The 23,378-nt window shown below is 57.8% G+C and overlaps 2 protein-coding genes across 2 annotated transcripts; one reads left to right on the forward strand and one right to left on the reverse strand.

Moving 5' to 3' along the window:
• The first annotated feature begins 242 nt into the window (after positions 1-242).
• LOC119931561 (aromatase) lies at positions 243-11,116 on the forward strand. The gene is made up of 9 exons (XM_038750333.1): positions 243-414; positions 918-1,068; positions 2,061-2,215; positions 3,744-3,920; positions 4,376-4,490; positions 8,623-8,737; positions 9,785-9,947; positions 10,139-10,380; positions 10,871-11,116. The coding sequence occupies exons 1-9, from the start codon at positions 243-245 to the stop codon at positions 11,114-11,116; spliced, it is 1,536 nt and encodes a 511-aa protein (XP_038606261.1).
• Positions 11,117-14,445: 3,329 nt separating this feature from the next.
• On the reverse strand, positions 14,446-22,677 carry ZSCAN29 (zinc finger and SCAN domain containing 29). The gene is made up of 10 exons (XM_038750672.1): positions 22,290-22,677; positions 20,118-20,283; positions 19,092-19,688; positions 17,471-17,785; positions 17,261-17,413; positions 17,058-17,111; positions 16,891-16,955; positions 16,650-16,653; positions 16,431-16,538; positions 14,446-16,305 (listed from the first exon to the last, which is right to left on the reverse strand). The coding sequence occupies exons 1-10, from the start codon at positions 22,602-22,604 to the stop codon at positions 15,503-15,505; spliced, it is 2,580 nt and encodes an 859-aa protein (XP_038606600.1). The 5' UTR covers positions 22,605-22,677; the 3' UTR covers positions 14,446-15,502.
• Between the last annotated feature and the right edge of the window lie 701 nt (positions 22,678-23,378).

Here is a 23,378-nt window from a genome sequence, read left to right on the forward strand (position 1 = left end):
AAGGCCACCGTCGGCTGCGCAGCCGGGGCTATCTCGGTCTGTTTTGACTCGCCCCCCGAGGCGCGTCTGGGTCGAGGCGGGCAGGGAAGCCAGAGCCCCCCCGGCCCGACCCCCTCCCCCGCCAGCTCGGGGCAGGGTAAAAGGCCGGGGGCGGCGGCGGGGGGCGGGCGAGCCCAGTCCAACTCCGGCCCGTGTCCCGGCTGGCTGCCAGGTTCGCTGCCCCGGGCCCGGGCCCCGCCGCGATGCTGCTGGACGGGCTCCGATGGGCGCAGCTCAACCTGGCCGGCCTCCTGCCCGAGGCCGGGCCTCGCCCCGCCGCCGCCACCCTGACGCTGCTGCTGCTGCTGCTCGTCCTCCTCCTGGCCGGCACCCTGCTCGCGCTCTGGAGCGGCCGGGACGCTGCCGCCATTCCAGGTAAACTGAGGCAGGGCCGCAGCACCACTCCCCCGCACGGTTCTCCAGCCTGGGGCGGCGGAGAGGAGGTAATGCCCCGCGCCCCGGGTCCCACCCTGACGACCTTTTAGACTGTGAGCCCACTGTTGGGTAGGGACAGTCTCTATATGTTGCCAATTTGTACTTCCCAAGCGCTTAGTACAGTGCTCCGCACATAGAAAGCGCTCAATAAATACGATTGATGATGATGATGATGACCCCAGCCGAAAGCCCCGGCGGGCCTCGGCCTCGGAGGCCCAAGCAGGGGCGGCACCAAAATCTCCGGACAATTGTCTCCACCGCCACTCCACCCTCCCCCTGATAGCACTGCATTTCCAGGGACCTGGGGCCGGTGGGGAGAAGGGCTTCCGGGCGGAGAGGGGGCTGCGGCCCCCCGCTTCTCTGGGCGGGGACCCCCGGCCGGGCGAGAGGGCGGAGGGGCCACTCTGGACCTGGAGGGCCACCTGCCTGCCTGCCTTCCGCAGGTCCCGGGTACTGCCTGGGGCTCGGGCCCCTGGTGTCCCACGGCAGGTTCCTGTGGATGGGGATCGGCAGCGCCTGCAACTATTACAACCGCATGTACGGAGAGTTCATGCGCGTCTGGATAAGCGGCGAGGAGACGCTCATCATCAGCAAGTGAGGGTCGTGCCGGGGGGGACGAGGATTGTTTGGATGGTTCGGGCTGGGACACTAGGGGAGAGTCAGAGGTGGAGAAGGGGGAGTCAGGGCGGTTGGATGGTCCGGGCTGGGTCACCGGAGGAGAGTCAGGGATGGAGAGGGGCGAGTACGGGGTGCCGGATGGTCCTTCCTGGGCCACCGGGGGTGGGCCAGAGATGGAGAGGGGAGAGTCAGGGGTGCCGGATGGTCCTTCCTGGTTCACCGGGGGAGGGCCAGAGATGGAGAGGGGAGAGTCAGGGGTGCCGGATGGTCCTTCCTGGGTCACCGGGGGAGGGCCAGGGATGAAGGGGGGCGATCGGGGGTGTCGGATAGTCTGGGGGGCAGGTTGAGTTGCGTGGCTCAGTGGAAAGAGCCCGAGCTTTGGAGTCAGAGGTCATGGATTCAAATCCCGGCTCCGCCACTTGTCAGCTGTGTGACTTGGGGCAAGTCGCTTCACTTCTCTGGGCCTCAGTTCCCTCACCTGTAAAACGGGGATTAAGACTGTGAGCCCCTCCCCCCCACCCCGAGGGACAACCTGATCACCTTGCAACCTCCCCGGCGCTTAGAACAGTGCTCTGCACATAGTAGGCGCTTAATACATGCCATCGTCATCATTATTATCTTTCCCGGAGTGTTGGCTGGTCCAGCTCTAACTATGAGGGAGGTTTTTCAGGAGGCCACTAGTCCAAAGGTCCGGGGACCTGGACGGAGGGTGAGGGGAGGGTGTGTGTGTGTGTGTGTGTGTGTGTGTGTGTGTGTGTGTGTGTGTTGGGGGGGGTGTACTGAGCTCCACGCCCACCCCCCGGCAGGACTGGGGACAGCTACCTTCGGCCCCGCGAGCCCGGGGAGGCTCCGCTGCTGCCGGCCCTTGGCTCCCCCTACAGGCCGCTGCCGGGACGGCCCGGCGGGTCGGGGCCTCGCCTGCTTCGGGCGGCCGCGGGCCGGGCTCAGCCGCTGCCCCCTCCCCTCAGGTCGTCCAGCATGTTCCACGTCATGAAGCACAACCACTACAGCTGCCGCTTCGGCAGCAAGCTGGGCCTGCAATGTATCGGCATGCACGAGAAGGGCATCATCTTCAACAACAACCCCACCCTCTGGAAAGCCGTCCGACCCTTCTTCACCAAAGGTAATCAACCAATCGTGTGTACTGAGCGCTTACTGTGCGCAGAGCACTGTACTAAGCGCTTGGGAAGGACAAGTTGGCATCATCGATCATCATCAATCGTATTTATTGAGCGCTTACTATGCGCAGAGCACTGTACGAAGCGCTTGGGAAGTACAAGTTGGCAACGTATAGAGACAGTCCCGACCCAACAGTGGGCTCACAGTCTAGAAGGGGGACACAGAGAACAAAACCAAATATATTAACAAAATAAAATAAATAGAATAGATATGTACAAGTAAGATAAATAGAGTAATAAATATGTACAAACATATCAATCAATCAGTCGTATTTATTGAGCGTTTACTGTGTGCAGAGCACTGTACTAAGCATTTGGGAAGTCCAAGTTGGCAACATATAGAGACAGTCCCTACCCAACAGTGGGCTCACAGTCTAGAAGGGGGACACAGAAAACAAAACCAAATATATTAACAAAATAAAATAAATAGAATAGATATGTACAAGTAAAAAAATAAATAAATAGAGTAATAAATATGTACAAACATATATACATATACACAGGTAGCCAGCTGAACGCTCCCCTCTCCTCCCTGGGCCCTCTCCCCGAGCCACCCCCGGTCCGGGCAAACCTGCGGGAAGAGCTGTGGGAAGGGGTTTCCTCTCCTTCACCCCAGGAACATCAGAGGAATAAGCCCCGGAATCGGGCAGGAACTTTCTTTTCTCCAAACTCTTTTCCAGGAATTAATAATAATAATAATAATGGTATTTGTTAAGCGCTTACTATGTGCAAAGCACTGTTCTAAGCGCTGGGGAGGTTACAAGGTGATCAGTTTGTCCCACGTGGGGCTCACAGTCTTAATCCCCATTTTACAGGTAACTGGGGCACAGAGAATAATAATAATAATAATAATGTTGGCATTTGTTAAGCGCTTACTATGTGCAAAGCACTGCTCTAAGCGCTGGGGGGATACAAAGTGATCAGGTTGTCCCACGTGGGGTTCACAGTATTAATCCCCATTGTACAGATGAGGTAACTGAGGCTCAGAGAAGTTAAGTGACTTGCCCAAAGTCACACAGCTGACAAATGGTGGAGTCGGGATTTGAACCCATGACTTCTGACTCCAAAGCCCGTGCTCTTTCCGCCGAACCACGCTGCTTCTCTATCTTAGAACTCTTGATCCAGCCCCATGAGGAAGGGAAAAGGAGATATTTGTGCCCCCATTTTACAGAGAAGGACACTGAGGCCCAAGAGAGCAGGCCAGAAGGGGGGACTCGAATGGGGGTCTTCTCCCCAGACCCGTGCTCTATCCACCGGGCCTGTCTCTGAGCAAACGTCCCGGGACCTGAGGGGGTCCACCTGGCAGTGGCTAAGGGTGATCCTGAGGGGTCCGGGAACGCCCCCCTCCCCAACCCGGCCGTCACCCAACGGCCACCCCGACCAGAACCCATCAGCCTCGTGGCCAGGATGGGCCGTTCTCTGCTGACAGGGTCCTTGTCCGTGTCTGTGTCCCTGTCCCCGCGGGCCATGCAGCCCTGTCCGGCCCGGGCCTCGTGCACATGGTGGCCACGTGCGTGCAGTCCACCATCACACACCTGGACAAGTTGAATGAAGTGACCAACGAGCTGGGCTACATCAGAGTGCTGACTCTCATGCGCCGCATCATGCTGAACACCTCCAATGCCCTGTTCCTGGGGATCCCCATGGATGGTAGGGACCCTCTGCTCCCCAGCCCCCACCTCTCCATCCCCTGTCCCATCGCTGGACACCTCCAATGCCTTTTTCCTGGGGATCCCCATGGACAGTAGGGATCCCCTCCAGCCCCAAGGCCCCCACGTCTCCATCCCCCACCCTCCCAGACACCTCCATTGTCCTGTTCCTGGGGATTCGCATGGATGGAAGGGATCCATCCCCTTGGATGGTAGGGATCTCCCCAGCCCCCACCTCTTCAAACACAGGACAACTCCAATGCCCTGTTCCTGGGGATCTCCATGGACGATATGGACCCCCCCCCCTCAACTGTCCCCCTGCCCCTTCCAGCCCCCTGCCCTCTATCCCCCAGCTGACCCAGTTCTCAGGGCCTTCTCCGGCCAATGCTGACCCCCGAGGCCCCTGGAGACCTCGGGTGACACCCTGCCCACCCCCCATCCCCTACCTGTCTCTAGAGTCGGAGATAGTGATGAAAATCCAGAACTATTTCAATGCCTGGCAGGCGCTCCTCCTCAAGCCCGACATCTTCTTCAAGGTCTCTTGGCTGTACAAAAAGTACGCAAAGTCCATGTAAGTACCACGGCATCCCGGGTTGACTGTATACCGCCTCCCACTCCTCATTCTCTGCCGCCCCTCACTCTCATCATCATCATCATCAATCATATTTATTGAGCGCTTACTATGTGCAGAGCACTGTACTAAGCGCTTGGGAAGTACAAATTGGCAACACATAGACACAGTCCCTACCCAACAGTGGGCTCACAGTCTAAAAGGGGGAGACAGAGAACAAAACCAAACATACTAACAAAATAAAATAAATAGAATAGATATGTACAAATAAAAGAAATAAATAAATAGAGTAAAAAAAATATGTACAAACATATATACATATATACAGGTGCTGTGGGGACCGGAAGGAGGTAAGATGGGGGGGATGGAGAGGGGGACGAGGGGGAGAGGAAGGAAGGGGCTCAGTCTGGGAAGGCCTCCTGGAGGAGGTGAGCTCTCAGCAGGGCCTTGAAGGGAGGAAGAGAGCTAGCTTGGCGGATGGGCAGAGGGAGGGCATTCCAGGCCCGGGGGATGACGTGGACCGGGGGTCGATGGCGGGACAGGCGAGAGCGAGGTACGGTGAGGAGATCAGCGGTGGAGGAGCGGAAGGTGCAGACTGGGCTGTAGAAGGAGAGAAGGGAGGTGAGGTAGGAGGGGGCGAGGTGATGGAGAGCCTTAAAGCCGAGGGTGAGGAGTTTCTGCCTGATGCGCAGATTGATTGGTAGCCACTGGAGATTTTTGAGGAGGGGAGTAACATGCCCAGAGCGTTTCTGGACAAAGACCATCCGGGCAGCAGCATGAGGTATGGATTGAAGTGGAGAGAGACACGAGGATGGGAGATCAGAGAGAAGGCTGATGCAGTAGTCCAGACGGGATAGGATGAGAGCTTGAATGAGCAGGGTAGCGGTTGGGATGGAGAGGAAAAGGCAGATCTTGGCAATGTTGTGGAGCTGAGACCGGCAGGTTTTGGTCACGGCTTGGATGTGTGGGGTGAATGAGAGAGCGGAGTCGAGGATGACACCAAGGTTGCGGGCTTGTGAGATGAGAAGGATGGTAGTGCCGTCAACAGAGATGGGAAAGTCAGGGAGAGGGCAAGGTTTGGGAGGGAAGACAAGGAGTTCAGTCTTCGACATGTTGAGCTTTAGGTGGCGGGCAGACATCCATATGGAGATGTCCTGAAGGCAGGAGGAGATGCTTTCAGATGCTTTCACTCTCAGATGCTTTCGCCCCAATAGCTCAGTCAGAACCCACTGTACAAGGGCCTCTGAAGCCCCCAGATACCTCACTTTCTGTAAACCTAATCCCAATGCCTCCTGCTGCCATTCCAGCCACTGGGGCCCAGGCGGCTCCCACATATTTCATTCATTCATTCAATTGTATTTATTGAGCGCTTACTGTGTGCAGAGCACTGTACTAAGCGCTTGGGAAGTACAAGTTGGCAACACATAGAAACAGTTCCGACCCAACAGTGGGCTCACAGTCTAGAAGGGGGTGACAGAGAACAAAACATATTAACAAAATAAAATAAATATGTACAAATAAAATAAATAAATAGAGTAATAAATACGTACAAACATATGTACATATATACAGGTGCTGTGGGGAGGGGAAGGAGGTAAGGCGGGGGGATGGGGAGGGGGAGGAGGGGGAGAGGAAGGCGGGGGCTCAGTGTGGGAAGGCCTCCTGGAGGAGGTGAGCTCTCAGTAGGGCCTCGAAGGGAGGAAGAGAGCTAGCTTGGCGGATGTGCAGAGGGAGGGCATTCCAGGCCAACGGAATGACGTGGGCCGGGGGTCGACGGTGGGACAGGCGAGAACGAGGCCAGGTGAGGAGATTAGGGGCAGAGGAGCGGAGGGTGCGGGCTGGGCTGGAGAAGGACAGAAGGTAGGTGAGGTAGGAGGGGGCGAGGTGATGGACAGCCTTGAAGCTGAAGGTGAGGAGTTTTTGCCTGAACCTTCCTTCCCAAACCTTTCCCAAACCTTCCTTCTCTTACCAACCTCCTCCTGCTTTCAGAATCTTGTGGGGGTGTGGCGACGATGTTGTGGGGCAGGGGGAGCACTCCTAAACCAGGCCAGGAAGCAGTTTGGCCTAGCGGATAGGCCTGAGAGTCAGAAAGACCTGGGTTCTAATCTTGGTTCTACCACGTATCTGCTGTGTGACTTTGGGCAGGTCACTTTGCTTCTCTGTGGTGTAGTGGCTACAGCGTAAGTCTGAGAGTCAGGAGGTCATCATGGGTTCTAATCCCAGCTTCCTCACGTGTCTGCTGTTTGACCTTGGACAAGTCACTTCACTTCTCTGGGCCTCAGTTACCTCATCTGTAAAATGGGGATTGAGACTGTGAGCCCCACATGATTCAGAGACTGTGTCCAACCCGATATGCTTGTATCCACCCCAGCATTTACTATAGTACCTGGAGATAGTAACAAATAACATATACTACACTTAATGAATACCATAATTGTTATCTCCCCCAGGGATTAGTACCGTGCTGGCACATAATAAGGGCTTAACAAATACCATTAAAAAAACAGTTCATGGGGCTAGGGGAGGGCATGTCGGCCTGGATGGAGCTCTTCCTCTCTGGAGGCAAGTCTCCCCTGCCCGCGCTGGCAGGCCAGTTACAATGGAGCATGGATGGGGGCAGTGACTGCCAGGGGGTCTGTCCTGCAGAGGAATCCCACGAGAAAGGGCCCAGAGCATTGCTTCCTCTGCCCAAGACCAGGGAGCTGCAGTGCACTCCCCGCCTTTACTGGGGAAAGGATATGTGGGCCGAGGGGGTGGGGGGGGTGAGGGGGTCGCCCCTGCGGGCTGGGATGGGCCGTGGGAATGGCACATCCCAAAGGGCTTCTTGACACCCTCTCCCCCCCACCCCACCCCCGACCCGAGTACACCCTCCTGGTCTGTAGTATCTCAGTAATAATGAATAATGTACTCAACTTCTTTCTTCTTCCTTGGAAGCGATTTAGCATCAGCCTAATCCAACGTCACTTCAGGGGCTTTCCCTGAGGTTGAGGGTCTCAGCGCATTCTCCCCCAGGTCTGGATTGAGATGAGATTGTGTCTGGTTTTGAATGAGTTGACTGAAATGCAGGTTTCTAAGGAAGCATTCAGATTGGGGTCGTCCCCAGCCGGAGTTGCTCAGAGACAAGGGATTTGGACGCTCACTGCCCCATTAAAAAAATGCCAATAGAAGAAAAAGTGTGTTAAGGGAGCACGGGCCTGGATGTCAGAAGAACCTGCGTTCTAATCCTGGCTCCACCACTTGTCTGCTCTACGACCTTGGACAAGTCACTGAATTACTCTGGGCCTCAGCTACCTCATCTGCAAAATGGGGATTTAGACTGTGAGCCCCATGTGGGACATGGGCTGTGTCCAAACTGATTAGCTTATATCTACCCTAGCTCTTAGTACAGTGCCTGGCACATAGTAAACACTTAACCAATACCACATTTTAAAAAAAAGGAAAAGCCTGCATAAAGGATTTCTATTTTAGAAACGTCACTAGTTCTATTTAATTATAAGCAACTTTCTCCCTCCAAGTGACTGACGTGATGTGAACATGAAGAATAAAAACAGTATAATAATAATAATAATGGTATTTAAGTGCTTACTATGTGCCAAGTACTGTTCTAAGTGCTGAGCACTGTTCTCTAAGTGTAACAAGAAGCTTTGCGATAAATGTGACTGTCGTGACTGAAAGTGTTATCTGAGCGATTTCTCAGTAAGAGGGAAGGACAACAGGGATGTGTGCTGGGAGTTGTAACAAGAACCTAAAGAATGCTAACATTGGTCCTTTCAGCTAGTATCAACCAATTTTATCTACTGAGAGTTTGCTGTGTGCAGAGCGCTGTATTAAGTGCTTGGAGGAGAACAGTATCCTGTAATCTGTCACGTCCAGTGGTTTCAGAAGAAAATGGCAAAGCAGTGCAGTGGTTGCCTTCCTCTAAATCTGTTCTCCTTCCTTCCCCCTTAGCCTGTGAGGCCCTCTGGGACAGGGATGCCTGCTTCCTTCTCCATTTGTTAAGTTCCTTGAGGGCAGGGATCGTGGTTCTACCAACTCTATCCTATTGGACTCTCCCAAGGGTTCTGCCCACAGCCTATGAACGCCATCGATGACTTGATTGATTGATGATTGATTTCTGTCCACTCGCTTGCAGCAAGGAGCTCCAAGACGTCATGGAGACCCTGTTGGATGAGAAGAGACTCCGCCTCTCGGCGGCTGAGAAGCTGGAAGACTACGTGGACTTTGCCTCGCAGTTGATCTTTGCCCAGGTTCGGCCCCGAAAGTGCACCCCCCAACCGGTGCCATCAAGCCCCCCAGGGCCGGGGGGCGATCCCTCTAGCCCACCTGCCCTGTCTGCTCATGCTCCTCTTCCTCCCAGTACAGTGGCTCCGTGGAGCCCAGACCATCTGACGTAGTGGCCAGAAACCAACTGGCTTGGTTTGGCCCCTCGCACTGCCCAGAAACTGGCCTCCCTCCAGCCGTGGCTCACCCCCACTCCGACTGATCGACAAATCAATGGTGTTTATTGAGCGCCTACTGTGTGCAGAGCATGCTACTGACAGCTTGGGAGAGGACAACAGAGTTGCAAGATACAGTCCCTGCTTATGGAGTAGAGGAGGAGACAGACATTAAAATAAATAAAGTTAGGGTCGATCAGCCAGTAGTATTTATTGAGCACTTACTGTATGCAAAGCACTGTACTAAGGCTTGGGAAGAGTACAGTAGAACAATATAACAGACACAGGGAGCTTACCATCCTGAGGGATGATGGTGTGCATGAATGCTGAGGGTGGGGTGAATATTAAATGGGGAAAAGATACAGACTACAACCCACTGACCGACTACAGAGTCAAGTGCAGGTACGATGCAGAGTGGAGGGCAAATAGGAGTACAGTGTTCTGCACACAGTAAGCGCTCAGTAAATACGATTGAGTGAATGAATGAATGGGGTAATGAGGGGTTAGTCGAGGAAGGCCTCTTGGGGGAGACGTGATTTGGAGGTGTCGGAGTGACATCCAGATAGAGATGTCCTCAAGTCGAGAGAAAATGTGAGACCGCAGAGAAGGCGAGAGGCGAGGCTGGAGAGGGAGACTTGGGAATCATCTGTGGATAGTGGTAAGAGCACAGTTTCCCACCCACCCTTCCCCTCAGCCGCCCCTGTGTCTCAGAGCCCACCAGGCCTGCCCGTTGACCCCTGGCCCCCCACCAGTTGGTCTGGCCGACTCTGCCCCGGGGTCCCCACCGTGGGGGTGGGGGTGGGGGGTGGGGGCGGGGGGGAGGCTTCATCCAGAGAGCGTCCCGGCCGTATCTTCCAGGGCCGCGGGGATCTGACCAGGGAGAACGTGAACCAGTGCATGTTGGAGATGCTGATCGCCGCTCCCGACACCTTGTCCGTAACCATCTTCTTCATGCTGCTGCTCATCGCCAAGCACCCCAACGTCGAGCAGGCTATCGTGGAGGAGATCCGGATGGAGATTGGTGAGGGTGGGGGCTGTGCCCCCCGACCCCAAGCTGCACTCCCCCACCCCCCGCCCCCGGGCTGGCCCAGTGAGCCGCCCTCCGGTGGAGCCGCTCCTGAGCGCAGGGCCCAGGGGCCAGCTTGCGCTCCGTCCCCCCGCCAGGGAGCCCGAGGGCTCCCGGCCTGAGCCGCGTCGCTGCGGGCCCGGCAGGCGACCGGGACATCGAGATCGAGGACATGCAGAAGCTGAAAGTGGTGGAGAGCTTCATCTACGAGAGCATGCGCTACCAGCCCGTGGTCGACCTGGTCATGCGCAAGGCCCTGCGAGACGACGTGATCGACGGCTACCCGGTCAAGAAGGGCACCAACATCATCCTCAACATCGGCCGCATGCACCGCCGGGAGTTCTTCCCCAAACCCGACGAGTTCACCCTGGAGAACTTCGCCAAGAACGTAAGCGACCCGCCCCCTGACCCCGGCTCTCTCAGCCATTCTCCCCGGGCCCTCCCCTCCCCACAGGTCCCCTCGCCAGAGCCCCAGGCCTTCTCTTAGTGGAAAGAGCCTGGGCTTCAGAGTCAAAGGTCATGAGGTCAAATCCCCACTCCGCCACTTGTCAGCTGTGTAAATTGGGGCAAGTCACTTAACTTCTCTGGGCCTCAGTTACCTCATCTGTAAAATGGGGATTAAGACTGTGAGCCCCCCGTGGGACAACTTGATCACCTTGTTACCTCCCCAGCGCTTAGAACAGTGCTTTGCCCATAGTAAGTGCTTAATAAATACCATCATTATTATTATTATTATCATCCCCTGGCCCCGACCCCTGACGTCTCAGCCCCTCTCCCCGGGCCCTCCCCTCCAGAACCCCAGGCCTTCTCCCCAGCCCCTGATCCCGGCTCTCTCAGCCCTTCTCCCCGGGCCCGGCCCCCCGGGCCCTCCCTTGCAGGTCCCCTACCGCTACTTCCAGCCGTTCGGGTTCGGGCCGCGCAGCTGCGCGGGGAAGTACATCGCCATGGTGATGATGAAGAGCATCCTCGTCACGCTGCTGCAGCGCTACCACGTGCAGGACCTCCAGGGCGGCATCGAGAGCGTCCGGAAGAAGAACGATCTGTCTCTGCACCCGGAAGAGACCGGGCCATCCCTGGACATGATCTTCACCCCGCGGACGCCCGGCCTCCTCCGCCAGCCCTGAGCCTCCCCTGCCTCCCCTCCCTGCCCTCGGCCCCCACATACCCCTTTCCCGCCCCCCACTTCCTGTCCCCTTCCCCCCTCCCCCCCCCCCACTTTTATCCCAGGCGCGCTCGCCCGCCGAGGCCCTTAGTACGGTCCACATAGACAGGCCGCTGGGCCTCAGAGCATCTTTTCGAGTGGCCGGGCCGGGAGAACTGGGGGTGGGGGGCAGCAGGCTTGGACCCTGCCCGGTTACATTCCCGCCCCCACCCCGGGGATGCCACATCTGCCACTCCTGGGCAGAGGGGCCCAGCGCCCCCGGCTTGTCTCGGCTCCTGGCGGGACCAGCCCCTCGCCTGCCTCCCTCCCTCCATCTCCTCCCTCCTTCCCTCTCTCTCCACCAGCAGAGCGGGGGCTGCCCGGGGAAGCCCCCTTCCCTTCTGGGCCACCCATCGGGCCTTCCCGGGACAATCCAGACCCAGCTGCCTCTCCCACGGTCCTGGCCACGGGGGAGCAGATGGAGATTAAGACCCAGGAAGCAGCCCCGATGAGATCCTTGAGGTCGAGGGAAGGGGCCGGTTTTCTGGGGCTCTGGTTGACCCAGGGGCGCCTTAGGCTCAGCTTCGTTGACATACACAGGTCCCGCTCTTGACAGGTGGGCACAGACTCACGCGGGCACACTCCAGCCCGAATACAAGCACTCACCGATAGATCGATCAATCAATCATCAATCAATCGTCTTTAGTGGCCGCCTACTGGGTATACCTTCTCTCCTGACCCTCGCTTTAAGACGCTCCATCCGCTTTCTCTTACTTTCTTCTCCTCGCTCCACTCTCACTAACCCCCAGCTCCCACTCTCTGCTCCTTTCAATCTACCCTAGTCACTCTGCCGTGTTCTCATCGCTCCCTCTGCCAACCCCTGGCTCACCCCTTCACATCTGGCAGACCCCAGCTCTCGACGGCTCTTCTGCAATCCCATCTCCTCCAGGCAGCCTTTCCTGATTAACCTCTCCTCTTCTCTCCCGGGTTTATGTCCCTCAACTACCATTCCAGTACTTCCACACTACCGAGGCATTTCTAGCTCTATATACAAATATAAACAATGCACTCTGTTTCTTCCTCCGATCTTTAATCTATCTGTGTCTGTCTCCCCTGCTAGATTGTAAGCAGCCCCCGAAACGGCATCTCCACAGGCCCGGGGGGAAGGGAAGGAGGAATTATTCAGGGAATTCGAGCAAACTTCTCTGAGGCCACGCAGGCCCGGCCCCTTAGCGGGGAAACGGTCCGACTGACCCTTTCCCTGCAATCCCATCGCTGTCCGTTCAGTCAGACCCCGCACGGCCAACCTCACCCTCCGTTCCCACGGGCAGCACTTTCCAGTCGGCGACCCCAGCGCTGACAGCCACACAGCTTCCCCATTCAGCCTCAGCCAGGCTCCTCCCTCCCTCTTCTCAGTGACGGTCCAGTTTCAGATGCCCAGCTGCCCCACACCCTCCTCAGTAATCGCAGAAAGCCAGCACTCCCTGCCATCTGTCGTGCTTTGTATTTCCCCGCATGTCTGAGGCCGCTGTGGCCCAGAGAAGTTCAGCAACTGGCCCGAGGTCACACAGCAGACCTGTTCCAGAGGCAAGACTAGAACCCAAGTCTCCTTAACTGCCGAAAGTTTGAGGGGCTATACCAGGTCTCTCCCCCACCCCCACAAGGGGTGAGGAAGGAGTTTGGGAGCATTAGGCCGAGGCTCAGGATTCCTGTTACTCCACTCACCTGCTTCTCTGGCAGGGTTTGGTGCCTGTTCTGGGGCAGGAATGAGGTAGCCTAGTGGAAAGAGCTTGGGCCTGGGAGCCGGAAGGCCTAAGTTTAAATTCAGACTTTGCCACCTGCCTGCTGTGTGACTTAGAGCAAGTCACTTGACTTTCCTGTGCTTCGGTTGCTGTAAAATGTTCTCCCTCACGCGTAGCCTGGTAGCCCCCATGTGGGGCAGGGACAGTGTCTGGCTTGATGATCTTGTATCTATCCCAGTGCTTAGTATAGTATTTGGCGTATAGCAAGTGCTTAATATAACTATTATCATTACTACTGAGCGTGTCTGCTTGAGGGGCCGCCCGCTGCAATCGGCAGGCAGATCCTTACTCTCTGGGGACTTGGCTAAGGGACACGACAAGGTGCTCAGAAGATGCAGCCCTGAGTTAGGGAGGCCAGAAAGTTTGAGAAGGGTGGGTCACCCAGTCAGCTTGCTGGCACCAAGGCAACAGTCACCCCCTCAACCCTGCTGGACAGAATGTGAGTGGAGAATGGATGACAGCAAGAGTCCCAAGCAGTACTGGGGCCAAAGGATAGTAAGGGACGGACACACACAGTGCACAACAGATGTTACAGCCTCCAGTAATCTGTCTCACGCAGGGTCGCAGGGCAGAGGCTGTTAGGAGACCACAGCAGCAGACAGACCAGTCTGACGTTTCGCAGTCCCAGAGCCCAGAGGTCAGTAGAAACTAAAATGTCACAAAAGGCAAAGTTATCTGGGCAGCATTGCATCCTCCTTTCTGCGAAACATGGCTACATATGAATCCATCAGCTTCCCCCCACCGTGGCTAAGCTCTTCCTGTCATTGGTATGGCACTGACCCTGGAGATGTTGTATGATTTAGATTTGCCCTTCCGTCCAGTTAGCCTAGCTCGACAAGGTTTACCTGGGGCCAGGAACAGGGCAGGGGAATCACCGTGCTCTGTGACACACACACAGGACCAAGGGTCTGATGCCTATGCTTTGAGAAACTTGGTGGATCAGGGGAGCGGGAAACCGCCAAGGGGACTCTGCTCCCCAAGCCGCAGGATCCCGAGCTGCTAAACAAGCAGGATGGAGTCCAACCTGCTGAAGTGAGTGTGGAAATTGAATTTGTGGGGGAACTCTGACCCTGTGGAATATTAAAAATGATGCCTTCCGGCTCACTGTTTCCGAGCATCAGATTTTCTGGGAGGGGCTGGTGAATGAGGCGAATACAGAGTAGCTCTGGCGTCTCTCTCCACTGTTGGCTGAGGGTCCAGGGTGGCCCTACTCTTCTCCCATTCTAATGGGGCCATGCAGGAGTACCCCCACCTCAGTCCTGGCCCCCACCACCATCTGGCTCTTTAACTTAATCTCCCTTCCAGCTGCCTCCCCAAGTGTAGCTCATTCCATCTCCCAGGCAGCCCCTCTGTCCCCTTCGGTCTTCACTCCATCATAACCCCAGGTCTCCGCCCCATGCCCTCCCACCCCACCCCCAAAAGTGTCCCAGAACCTCTCCCCCAACCTCTGCCCTTGGCCCCCTCCAAGCACCACTCTGAATTCTGAGGCTTGTCCAAGGGACTAGCCGTCGGTTTTACTTCCAGCATACTTGTTTAGCATGGACGTTGTCCCCCCCACACATAGCCCGTGGCATGTAGACGGGCCGACCCCGAGGGGTCAGCCCCACCCGACGCAGGTGGACGGGGCACCCAGGTTGCAGTTTGGTTGTGGGGCCAAAGCGTACAGCAGGGCGAACCAGTCAGAAAACTCCAGGGAAGCCCTTGGGTCCCGTCAAAGGCCCAGATCCCGCCCAAGGGAAGTGGGAATGGGAGCAGCAGCTACACCCTGGGAGCCAGCACTGCAGGGGGCACAGGATGGGGGTGGGGGCGGGCCTGCCGATGTACCCCTCACAAGTACATGGAAACAGCGAGCGGTGGAGAGGACGCCTCTCGACCTGTGGGGGGAAGCCCCCCGGCTCCCCCGTCCTCTGAGTGGTAAGAGTGGGGCTGCAGCTCCTGTCTGTCCCAGCTGCACTACCGGTCACTGGGCCCGCACAGAGGGCAAATGCCCACCCAAGGCACTTGGGAGTCCAAGGAAGAAGGGAGGCTCTCCTGTCCTAGCCCCAGGAGGCCCCAGCCCACTGGCTCCCTCTCCGGGACTCGGGGACTGAGGTGACTGGGGAGACACGGTGAGGGGCAGTGGTGAGAAAAGGGAAGCCCAAAAAATATTCTGGTGGTGGCTCCTGGTTGTGGGGGGAACATGAATAACTCACCTCCCCCACTTCCCACTGGGTTCACCCTCACTAGCAAAACTGCCTGGGTACCTACCAGATGGTCCCCAGGCCAAGGCCGCCGCCACAGGGGACCGTGGGCATCCCGGCAGAGGGAAGAAAAGGGCAGAAGGGACAGGGGGAGACTCACATCCCGCTCGGCACGTCCCAAGCCAGTGCTGCTCGAGGCCCTACCCACCACCCCCACCCAGGCTTCCTTCCTCTCCCGGGTTCCTCGGGGAGGCTGCACCGCACCCTGCACTCAACCCTGAAGCAGGCCGGACCCTAGGCTCCCTTCCAGCCCCAGCTCAAGGGCGATCCAGGTCCGGACCCTGAGGGAGGCCCACAGGGCAGAACAGCCCTGGAGGCGTGGGGGATCTAGTTTGGCCCCGTGGGTGGCCGGGGGCGGGGCCCATCCACGGCGTGGATCGCCCGGTGCTTGTTGAGGGCCGAGCTCTTGCCGAAGCCACGGCCACAGTCGGGGCAGGCGTGGGGCTTCTCGCCCGTGTGCGTCCGGCGGTGGGCGCGCAGGTCCGAGCTCTTGCCGAAGCGCTTGCCGCAGTCAGGGCAGGCGTGGGGCTTCTCGCCCGTGTGGGTGCGCCGATGGGCGCTGAAGTGGGAGCTGTTGCCGAAGCGCTTGCCGCACTGGGTGCAGGCATAGGGTTTCTCGCCGGTGTGGGTGCGCCGGTGGATGACCAGGCTGGAGCTCTGGCTGAACCGCTTTCCGCAGTCGGGGCAGCCGTAGGGCCGCTCTCCCGTGTGCGTGCGCCGGTGGGTGATCAGGTTGGAGCTGTCCCGGAAACGCCGGCCGCAGTCCGGGCAGTGGTATGGCTTCTCGCCGGTGTGGATCCGGCGGTGCCGGACCAGCCGGGCACTCCGTCCGAAGCTCTTGCCGCAGTCGCCACACCGGTACGGGTTCGGGCTCGGGCTCGGGCCCGGGGGGCCCGGGGGCCCGGCCGCGGGGGGTGGCTGCCCTGCGCCCCTCCCGCCCGGCCGGGAGACCCTCTCCTGGGCCAGCACCTTCCCCCGCCTCTCGCTGGCACTGGGCTTCCGCCCCGGCCCCAGGGCCACGCGTGGGGGGATCCTGCGCCCCGACCGCCCCAGCAAGATCCTGTGCAGCTCCACCTCCTCCGAAATGTCCCGCTGAGGCACTGGCTGACCCTCGTAGCCGGCCTCGAAGCCTGGAGGAAGACAACGGGGGGACGGAGCCAGGGATGAGGGGAAGAGAGGGGCGATGGCTCACCTTGGGCCCTCCTCCTCTTTACAGAGCACTCCACTAAGCCAGTTGCTCGTGCTGGGTCTTCACCCTTAGGCCCTTGGGGGACAAGGTCTGCAGCCCTGTGACCCAGGGAGCAGAGGCTGAGGGGTGAGGGGCGAGTGAGGGCCACCGGGGAGCGAAGGCTGAGGGCCAGGGCTGAGGGGGCCAGTGAGGGCCACCGGGGAGTGGAGGCTGAGGGGCCAGTGAAGGTCACCAGGAAGCAGAGGCCAAGGGGAAAGTTAGCCATTCTAAGAGGCACAGGGTTACCAAGCTGCAGGGTGGGAGAGAGACCGTTGAGGAGAATCAAGTAACTGACTCCCAGCCCCTGGCTCCTCTCCGGAGCCAGGGAGAATAACCCTCGGGCCAAGGGGGGCCAGCACCTGGTCTGCCCCAAGGCCGCAGCCCACAGCCAGCCTTTCCCGCAAACCCACCATGTCTGGGTACTAAGAGGAGCTCAGAGGCAGAGGCCCCCAGGCCAGCTTCTGGACAGGTCGGGCCAACGGCCCACTGGAGCCTGAGCTCCGTGGGGCAATACGGCGGGCATCAGGCCGCTGTGGGCTGACAGAAGGAAGCCTGTGCCCAAGGGTTCGGGTACAGAGAACAGGCACAGAACCTTGCCCAGATAGAGGCCAAGAAGTCTTGGGACACCACCTGTCCGCCAACCTCCCAGCCCACCTCCCCAGCACAGCCCGGCCCCCATGGCAGGATTGGGAGCCGGGAACAAAAACCCTGAGAGAGGGGGACCGCAGGGCCCAGTCAATCAGGGCCCAGGCCGACCCGAGATCCCAGGCCTCCCAGCCCGGTGATTTCTCTGAGCTCTCCCAGCCCCTAGGGGAGAGAGGAGAGGGGAAATGGGAGGTAGGTGAGGGGAGACTCACCGCTCGGGCTCCGGAACAGGACGGGCGTGCTGGGGCTCCTGGGGGCCCAAGTCACCCCATCCAAACCCATCTCTTCGCCGTCAGAGTCGTCTTCCTCCGCCGCGTCACCAGGTCGCCAGGCACCCAGCTCCTCCGACTCGGTGTCACTGCCCCCTGTCCCGGAGTGACCCGGCCCCTCCCATCCCTCCTCCTCCTCCTCCTCCTCCTCCTCCTCGTCCTCCTCATCCTCCAGGCTGCCCACAGGTGGCTCCGGGGCCCGAGAGCTCACCAGGGCATCCATCTCCCGGAAGAAGGCGCACGTGTCCTGGGAGAGGCCGCCCTTGACCTTGCGGTAGCTCTTCTGGAGGCTCTTGAACTTGGTTCGACACTGCTCGGCCGAGCGGAGGAAGCCGAACTCCCGCAGCCGCTCCGCCACGGTGCCATACAGCCGGCTGTTGCGGTGGCAGTTGCGCAGGGCCTCGTAGAACTGCGTCTCGCTGAGGATGGCCAGGAAGGTCTTGGTCTCCTCAAAGCCCCAGTGCACCCCTGGCCCAGGAGGGAAGGTTTAGCATTTCGGTACCGGTCTCGGTCTCCCGCCCCACAGATCGGGGCCCGTTGTGAAGCCAAAGACCTTGGTTCTTGGCCTCGGACGCCGCAGCGCCGACAGTCGCCTCACCCCGGCCCACTCTCACCCGGGATCCATGGGGCTCCCCTTTCTCGTGGCTCTGGCACAACCTCCGGGCCCCCCGCTCTCTCCCGGGAGGCCAACCCCCACCTGCCTTGGCCAGCTTGAGGCTGCTGCTCCATCCTTGCCCGTTTCCCTCTTTCCTTCTTCTGGTCTCTTGTCCCAACTAGGGCCTTGCTTCCCCTCTGCCCGGGTTTTTGCTTTTAATGCACTCTCTTCCCCACTGCACAATGAGGGCACTGGTGTAGAGGAGGGTCGCTAGTAGCAGTAGTATTAGCATTTATTGAGCACCCTCATGGTGTGTGGGAAGTACAGAATAAGGGAGTGATACATTTCTTGCCCACAAGAAGCCTACACTCTAAGCGGGGAGACAGACCTTGAGAAGCTTACCACTAGATTGGTCAAAATCAATCAACACGAACGTACACAAACAGCTCGTATTCAGGGATGCATACAGCCGAACCAGTGTCAGCATACATCGAACAGTTAGCAAGTGCTAGAATTGGAAGACCTAGCTCAGAGGGCTGGGGAATTAACCAGAAAAGGTCTGTTGGAAGAGGTTGGGTTTAAGGATGGATTTAGACGTGGGGACAGCTGAGGTCTGTCTGATGTGGGGAAGGAGAGTTGCAGGCCAGGGGAACAAAGGGAAAGTTGAGAGAGAGGGACAGAAAGAAGGTTGGCCTGAGAGAAAAGAAGACAGCAGGATGGAGAGGAGCAGGAGAAGAGAGCAGGGGGACCAGATGGTGGAGCACCTTGAAGCCGAGTGGAAGGAGTCTTAGTTTGACGCAATGAGACACAGGGAGCCAGCGGAGGGTTTTGAGGAGAGGAGAGACGTGGACCAAGCGACGCTTCACAAAGATGATAAGTACAAGGGACTGATTGATGACCTGTGCAGCACGGGCGCGGAGTAAAGGCTGGAGGAGGGAGAGGCTGGGAGCTCGACAAGGAGGCTGACACAACAGCCTAACCGTGGCAAGACCAGAGCTTTCGGACAGGATGGAGCCGTGCCACCCGCACATACCCAGGCCAGGACTCGGAACGACAGGGGTTCGCTGGGGCCCAGGCTAATTAGCATCTGGGCAGTCCCCTGTAAGGAACCCCAGGGTGAGGCTGCCAACGGGACTCCCCGGAGAGAGTGTGGGGAGAGGAGGCCGGGGGGAGACTCACCACTCAGGCTCTGGAATAGGACGGGAGCGCTGGGGCTCTCAGGCGCCCGCGTCACCTCATCCAAACCCATCTCCTCGCCGTCAGAGTCGTCTTCCCCGGCTGCCTCATCGTTTCGCCAGGCCCCCGACTCCTCCGGCTCAGCGTCGCTGCCCTCGGGCCCGGAGTGGTCCGGCCCCTCCCACCCCTCCTCCTCGTCTTCCTCCTCCTCCTCATCCTCCAGGCTGCCCACGGGTGGCTCCGGGGCCCGGGAGCTCACCAGGGCATCCATCTCCCGGAAAAAGGCGCAGGTGTCCGGGGGTAGACCGCCCTTGACCTTGCGGTAGCTGGTCTGAAGGCTCTTGAACTTGGTGCGACACTGCTCGGCCGTGCGCAGGAAGCCGAACTCCCGCAGTCGCTCTGCCACGGTGCCGTACAGCTGACTGTTGCGGTGGCAGTTGCGCAGGGCCTCGTAGAATTGCGTCTCGCTGAGGATGGCCAGGAAGGTCTTGGTCTCTTCGAAGCCCCAGTGCACCCCTACCACCTTTTCATCCTCCAGGCTCCACAGCTCCTGCTCTGCGCACGCTCTCCTCTCTCTTCTCGCCGCTCCTCGCTTATCCCCTGCGCAGATACCCGTATGAGAGCTCAGAAGACCCGATCCATGCCCAGAGACCCCCACAGAGGACAGGGGAGAGGAAGGTGGTCACTGGGCCCTGTCCAGAGGTCCTTCCTTTCCCCTTGAGCAGAGAAAAGGTCGAGGGCTGTCTGGGCTCGTGAACCCAAGCGGCCGGGGAAGTCGCTTCTCATAGCCTCTCTCTACAGGGCATCGGGGCCTGACTCGACCAGTGAAACAACTGGCCTCGGGCCCACAGCGTAGCTACGGGCAGCTTCTTCACTGGAGCCTGAATGGAAGGGGCGAAAGCCGAGGATGCTATGCCCGCCCGCTGGGGGATGTCCTACATGACCCAAGAAACCACCCGCCCCAGTCCAGTCACCTTCCCCGTGAGGGACGGGGGCTACCCCTCAGCCCAGGTTCTGGCTGCTCCTCACCGCTCCTCTGAAGAGGGAGGGCTTTCTCCTGCAGGCCGGGTTCCTCCTGGGCCCGCCGGTGTGGGCTCCTCACCCGCTCCTTCTGGACCCTCAGCGGTTCCCGAGCCCCCCTGAGGGGTGCCGCCTTCTCGGAGGGCACTGGATGCCCATGCCCACGGACTGGTCCCTGGAAGAAGCCCCATCCCCAGTTGCTTCAGGGCCTTGGTGGGGTGGATTTCTGGGGGTGTACAGAGCTAAGTCCCCTCCGCCCTCCCCAGGTATGCTTGCATGCACACACATGCACATACACATTCATTCATTCATTCAATCCGCTTCTCTGCCGCTAATCTCCTCACCGTGCCTCGTTCTCGGCTGTCCCGCCATCGACCCCTGGCTCACTTCATCCCCCTGGCCTGGAATTCCCTCCCTCTGCAAATCCGCCAAGCTAGCTCTCTTCCTCCCTTCAAGACCCTACTGAGAGCTCACCTCCTCCAGGAGGCCTTCCCAGACTGAGCCCCCTCCTTCCTCTCCCCCTCCTCTCCCTCTCCATCCCCCCGCCTTACCTCCTTCTCTTCCCCACAGCACCTGTATATATGTTTGTATGTACTTATTACTCTATTTATTTTACTTGTACATATTTATTCTGTTTTATTTTAATATGTTTTGTTCTGTCCTCTGTCTACCCCTTCTAGACTGTGAGCCCACTGCTGGGTAGGAACCGTCTCTATATGTTGCCAACTTGTACTTCCCAAGCGCTTAGTACAGTGCTCTGCACACAGTAAGCGCTCAATAAATACGACTGAATGAATGAATGAATTTATTGAGGAGCGCTTCCTGTGTGCAGAGCACTGTACTAAGTGCTTGGGAAGTACAAGTTGGCAACACATAGAGACGGTCTCTACCCAACAGTGGGCTCACAGTCTAGAAGGGGAAGACAGACAACAAGACAAAACATATTAACAAAATGAAATAAATAGAATATGTACAAATAAAATAAATAGAGTAATAAATACATACAAACGTATATACATATATAGAGGTGGTGTGGGGAGGGGAAGGAGATGGAAGGCTCAGAAGCTTCTGGGCTGCGGAGGGGCAATGTTCACACCTCCCTCCCACCCCCCGGGGACCGAGGCACAGGTGCCAACCTGCCCTGCCAGTGCCAAAAGCTGCTGTCTTTCTTCACCTCCCTTCCCTGGGCCCCTCCCTGGGCCCACCGAGTCATCAGTTCTAGACTGTGAGCCTGCTGATGGGTAGGGAGCGTCTCCACATGTTGCCCACTTGGACTTCCCAAGCGCTTAGTCCAGTGCTCTGCACACGGTAAGCGCTCAATAAATTCATTCATTCATTCAGTCGTATTTATTGAGCGCTTACTGTGTGCAGAGCACTGGACTAAGCACTTGGGAAGTACAAGTTGGCAACGAGACGGTCCCTACCCAACGGTGGGCTCACAGTCTAGAAGGGGGAGACAGAGGACAGAACAAAACCTATTAAAATAAAATAAGCGCTCAATGAATACGATTGAATGAACAAGTCAATTGGGAGCTCAGTCGGATGGACGTCTTACCTCCTTCCCTTCCCCACAGCACCTGTATATATGTATATATGTTTGCACATATTTATTACTCTATCTATTTTATTTGTGCACATCTATTCTATTTATTTTATTCTGTCAGTATGTTTGGTTTTGTTCTCCGTCTGCCCCTTTTAGACTGTGAGCCCACTGTCAGGTAGGGACTGTCTCTCTATGTTGCCAACTTGTACTTCCCAAGCGCTTAGTCCATTGCTCTGCACACAGTAAGCGCTCAATAAATACGATTGATTGATTGATTGATTGAATAAGATTGAATGAATGAGTCGATCGGGCGCTCAGTCGGACGGACGTCTTACCTCCTTCCCTTCCCCACAGCACCTGTATATATGTTTATTTATCTACTTTATTTGTGCACATCTATTCTATTTATTTTATTTTGTCAGTATGTTTGGTTTTGTTCTCTGTCTCCCCCTTTTAGACTGTGAGCCCACCGTCGGGTAGGGACCGTCTCTCCATGTTGCCAACTTGGACTTCCCAAGCGCTTGGTCCGGTGCTCTGCACACAGGAAGCGCTCACTAAATACGATGGATTGATGATTGATTGCGGTGCTCTGCACACAGTAAGTGCTCACTAAATGTGATTGATCGATTGATTCTCACCGGCTGCCCGGGCCTGTGGGGCATCCTCTCCAGCTCCTCCACGACGGCCACGGCCTCCTCCCCGCTCTGGGGGCAGCGGTCCCGCACCCAGGCCCTCAGCCCGTCGGGCAGGCCGCTGAGGAACTGCTCCAGCACCAGCAGCTCCAGGATCCGCTCCTTGCTGTGCAGTTCGGGCCGCAGCCAGCGGCAGCACAGCCCCCAGAGCTGGCTGAAGGCCTCGCGGGGCCCCGCCGCCTCCTGGAACCGAAAACGACGGAACCGCTGGCGGAAGTTCTCCGGGCCGGGCCCGTCCCCTCGCAGGGCGGCCTTGGCCATGGCTCGGACGGACGGCCCGCTCTTGGCTGGGGACTGTCTCTAGATGCTGCCAACTTGGACTTCCCAAGCGCTTGGTCCAGTTCCCTGCACACAGTGAGCGCTCAATAAATACGACTGAATGAATGAACTACCGTCTCTATATGTTGCCAACTTGGACTTCCCAAGCACTTAGTCCAGTGCTCTGTGCACAGTAAGCGCTCAATAAATATGACTGAATGAATGAACTACCGTCTCTATATGTTGCCAACTTGGACTTCCCAAGCGCTTAGTCCAGTGCTCTGCACACAGTAAGCGCTCAATAAATACGATTGAATGAATGAACGACCGTAAGCGCTCGATCAATACGATGGATGGATTGATTGATTAGTCCAGCGCTCAGCACCCAGTAAGCGCTCAGTAAATACGATTGATGATGATGATGGCGGGGGCCAATCAATCAATCAACTTGATTGGGCGCTTACTGGGTGCAGGGAACTGGACTAAGCGCTTGGGAAGTCCAAGTTGGCAACGAAGACTGGGAGCCCCCCCGAACCTGATCACCTTGCAACCTCCCCAGCGCTTAGAACAGTGCTTTGCACCCAGTAAGCGCTTCCTAAACGCCGTTCTTATATAGAGACAGTCCCTACCCAACAGGGGGCTTACTGTCTAAAAGGGTCACGCCAGGGCGGGTCCCCCGGAGGATGTGGAGGCGGAGAGGGGAAGGGGAGCCATCGAGCCCGTCCGCCCCGTCCAACTCCTGAGGGGAGGAAGGCCGGGCGCCGCCGCCGCCTCCTT

This window comes from Tachyglossus aculeatus, chromosome 8 (genome assembly GCF_015852505.1).
Source record: "Tachyglossus aculeatus isolate mTacAcu1 chromosome 8, mTacAcu1.pri, whole genome shotgun sequence".
Lineage (NCBI taxonomy): Eukaryota > Metazoa > Chordata > Mammalia > Monotremata > Tachyglossidae > Tachyglossus > Tachyglossus aculeatus.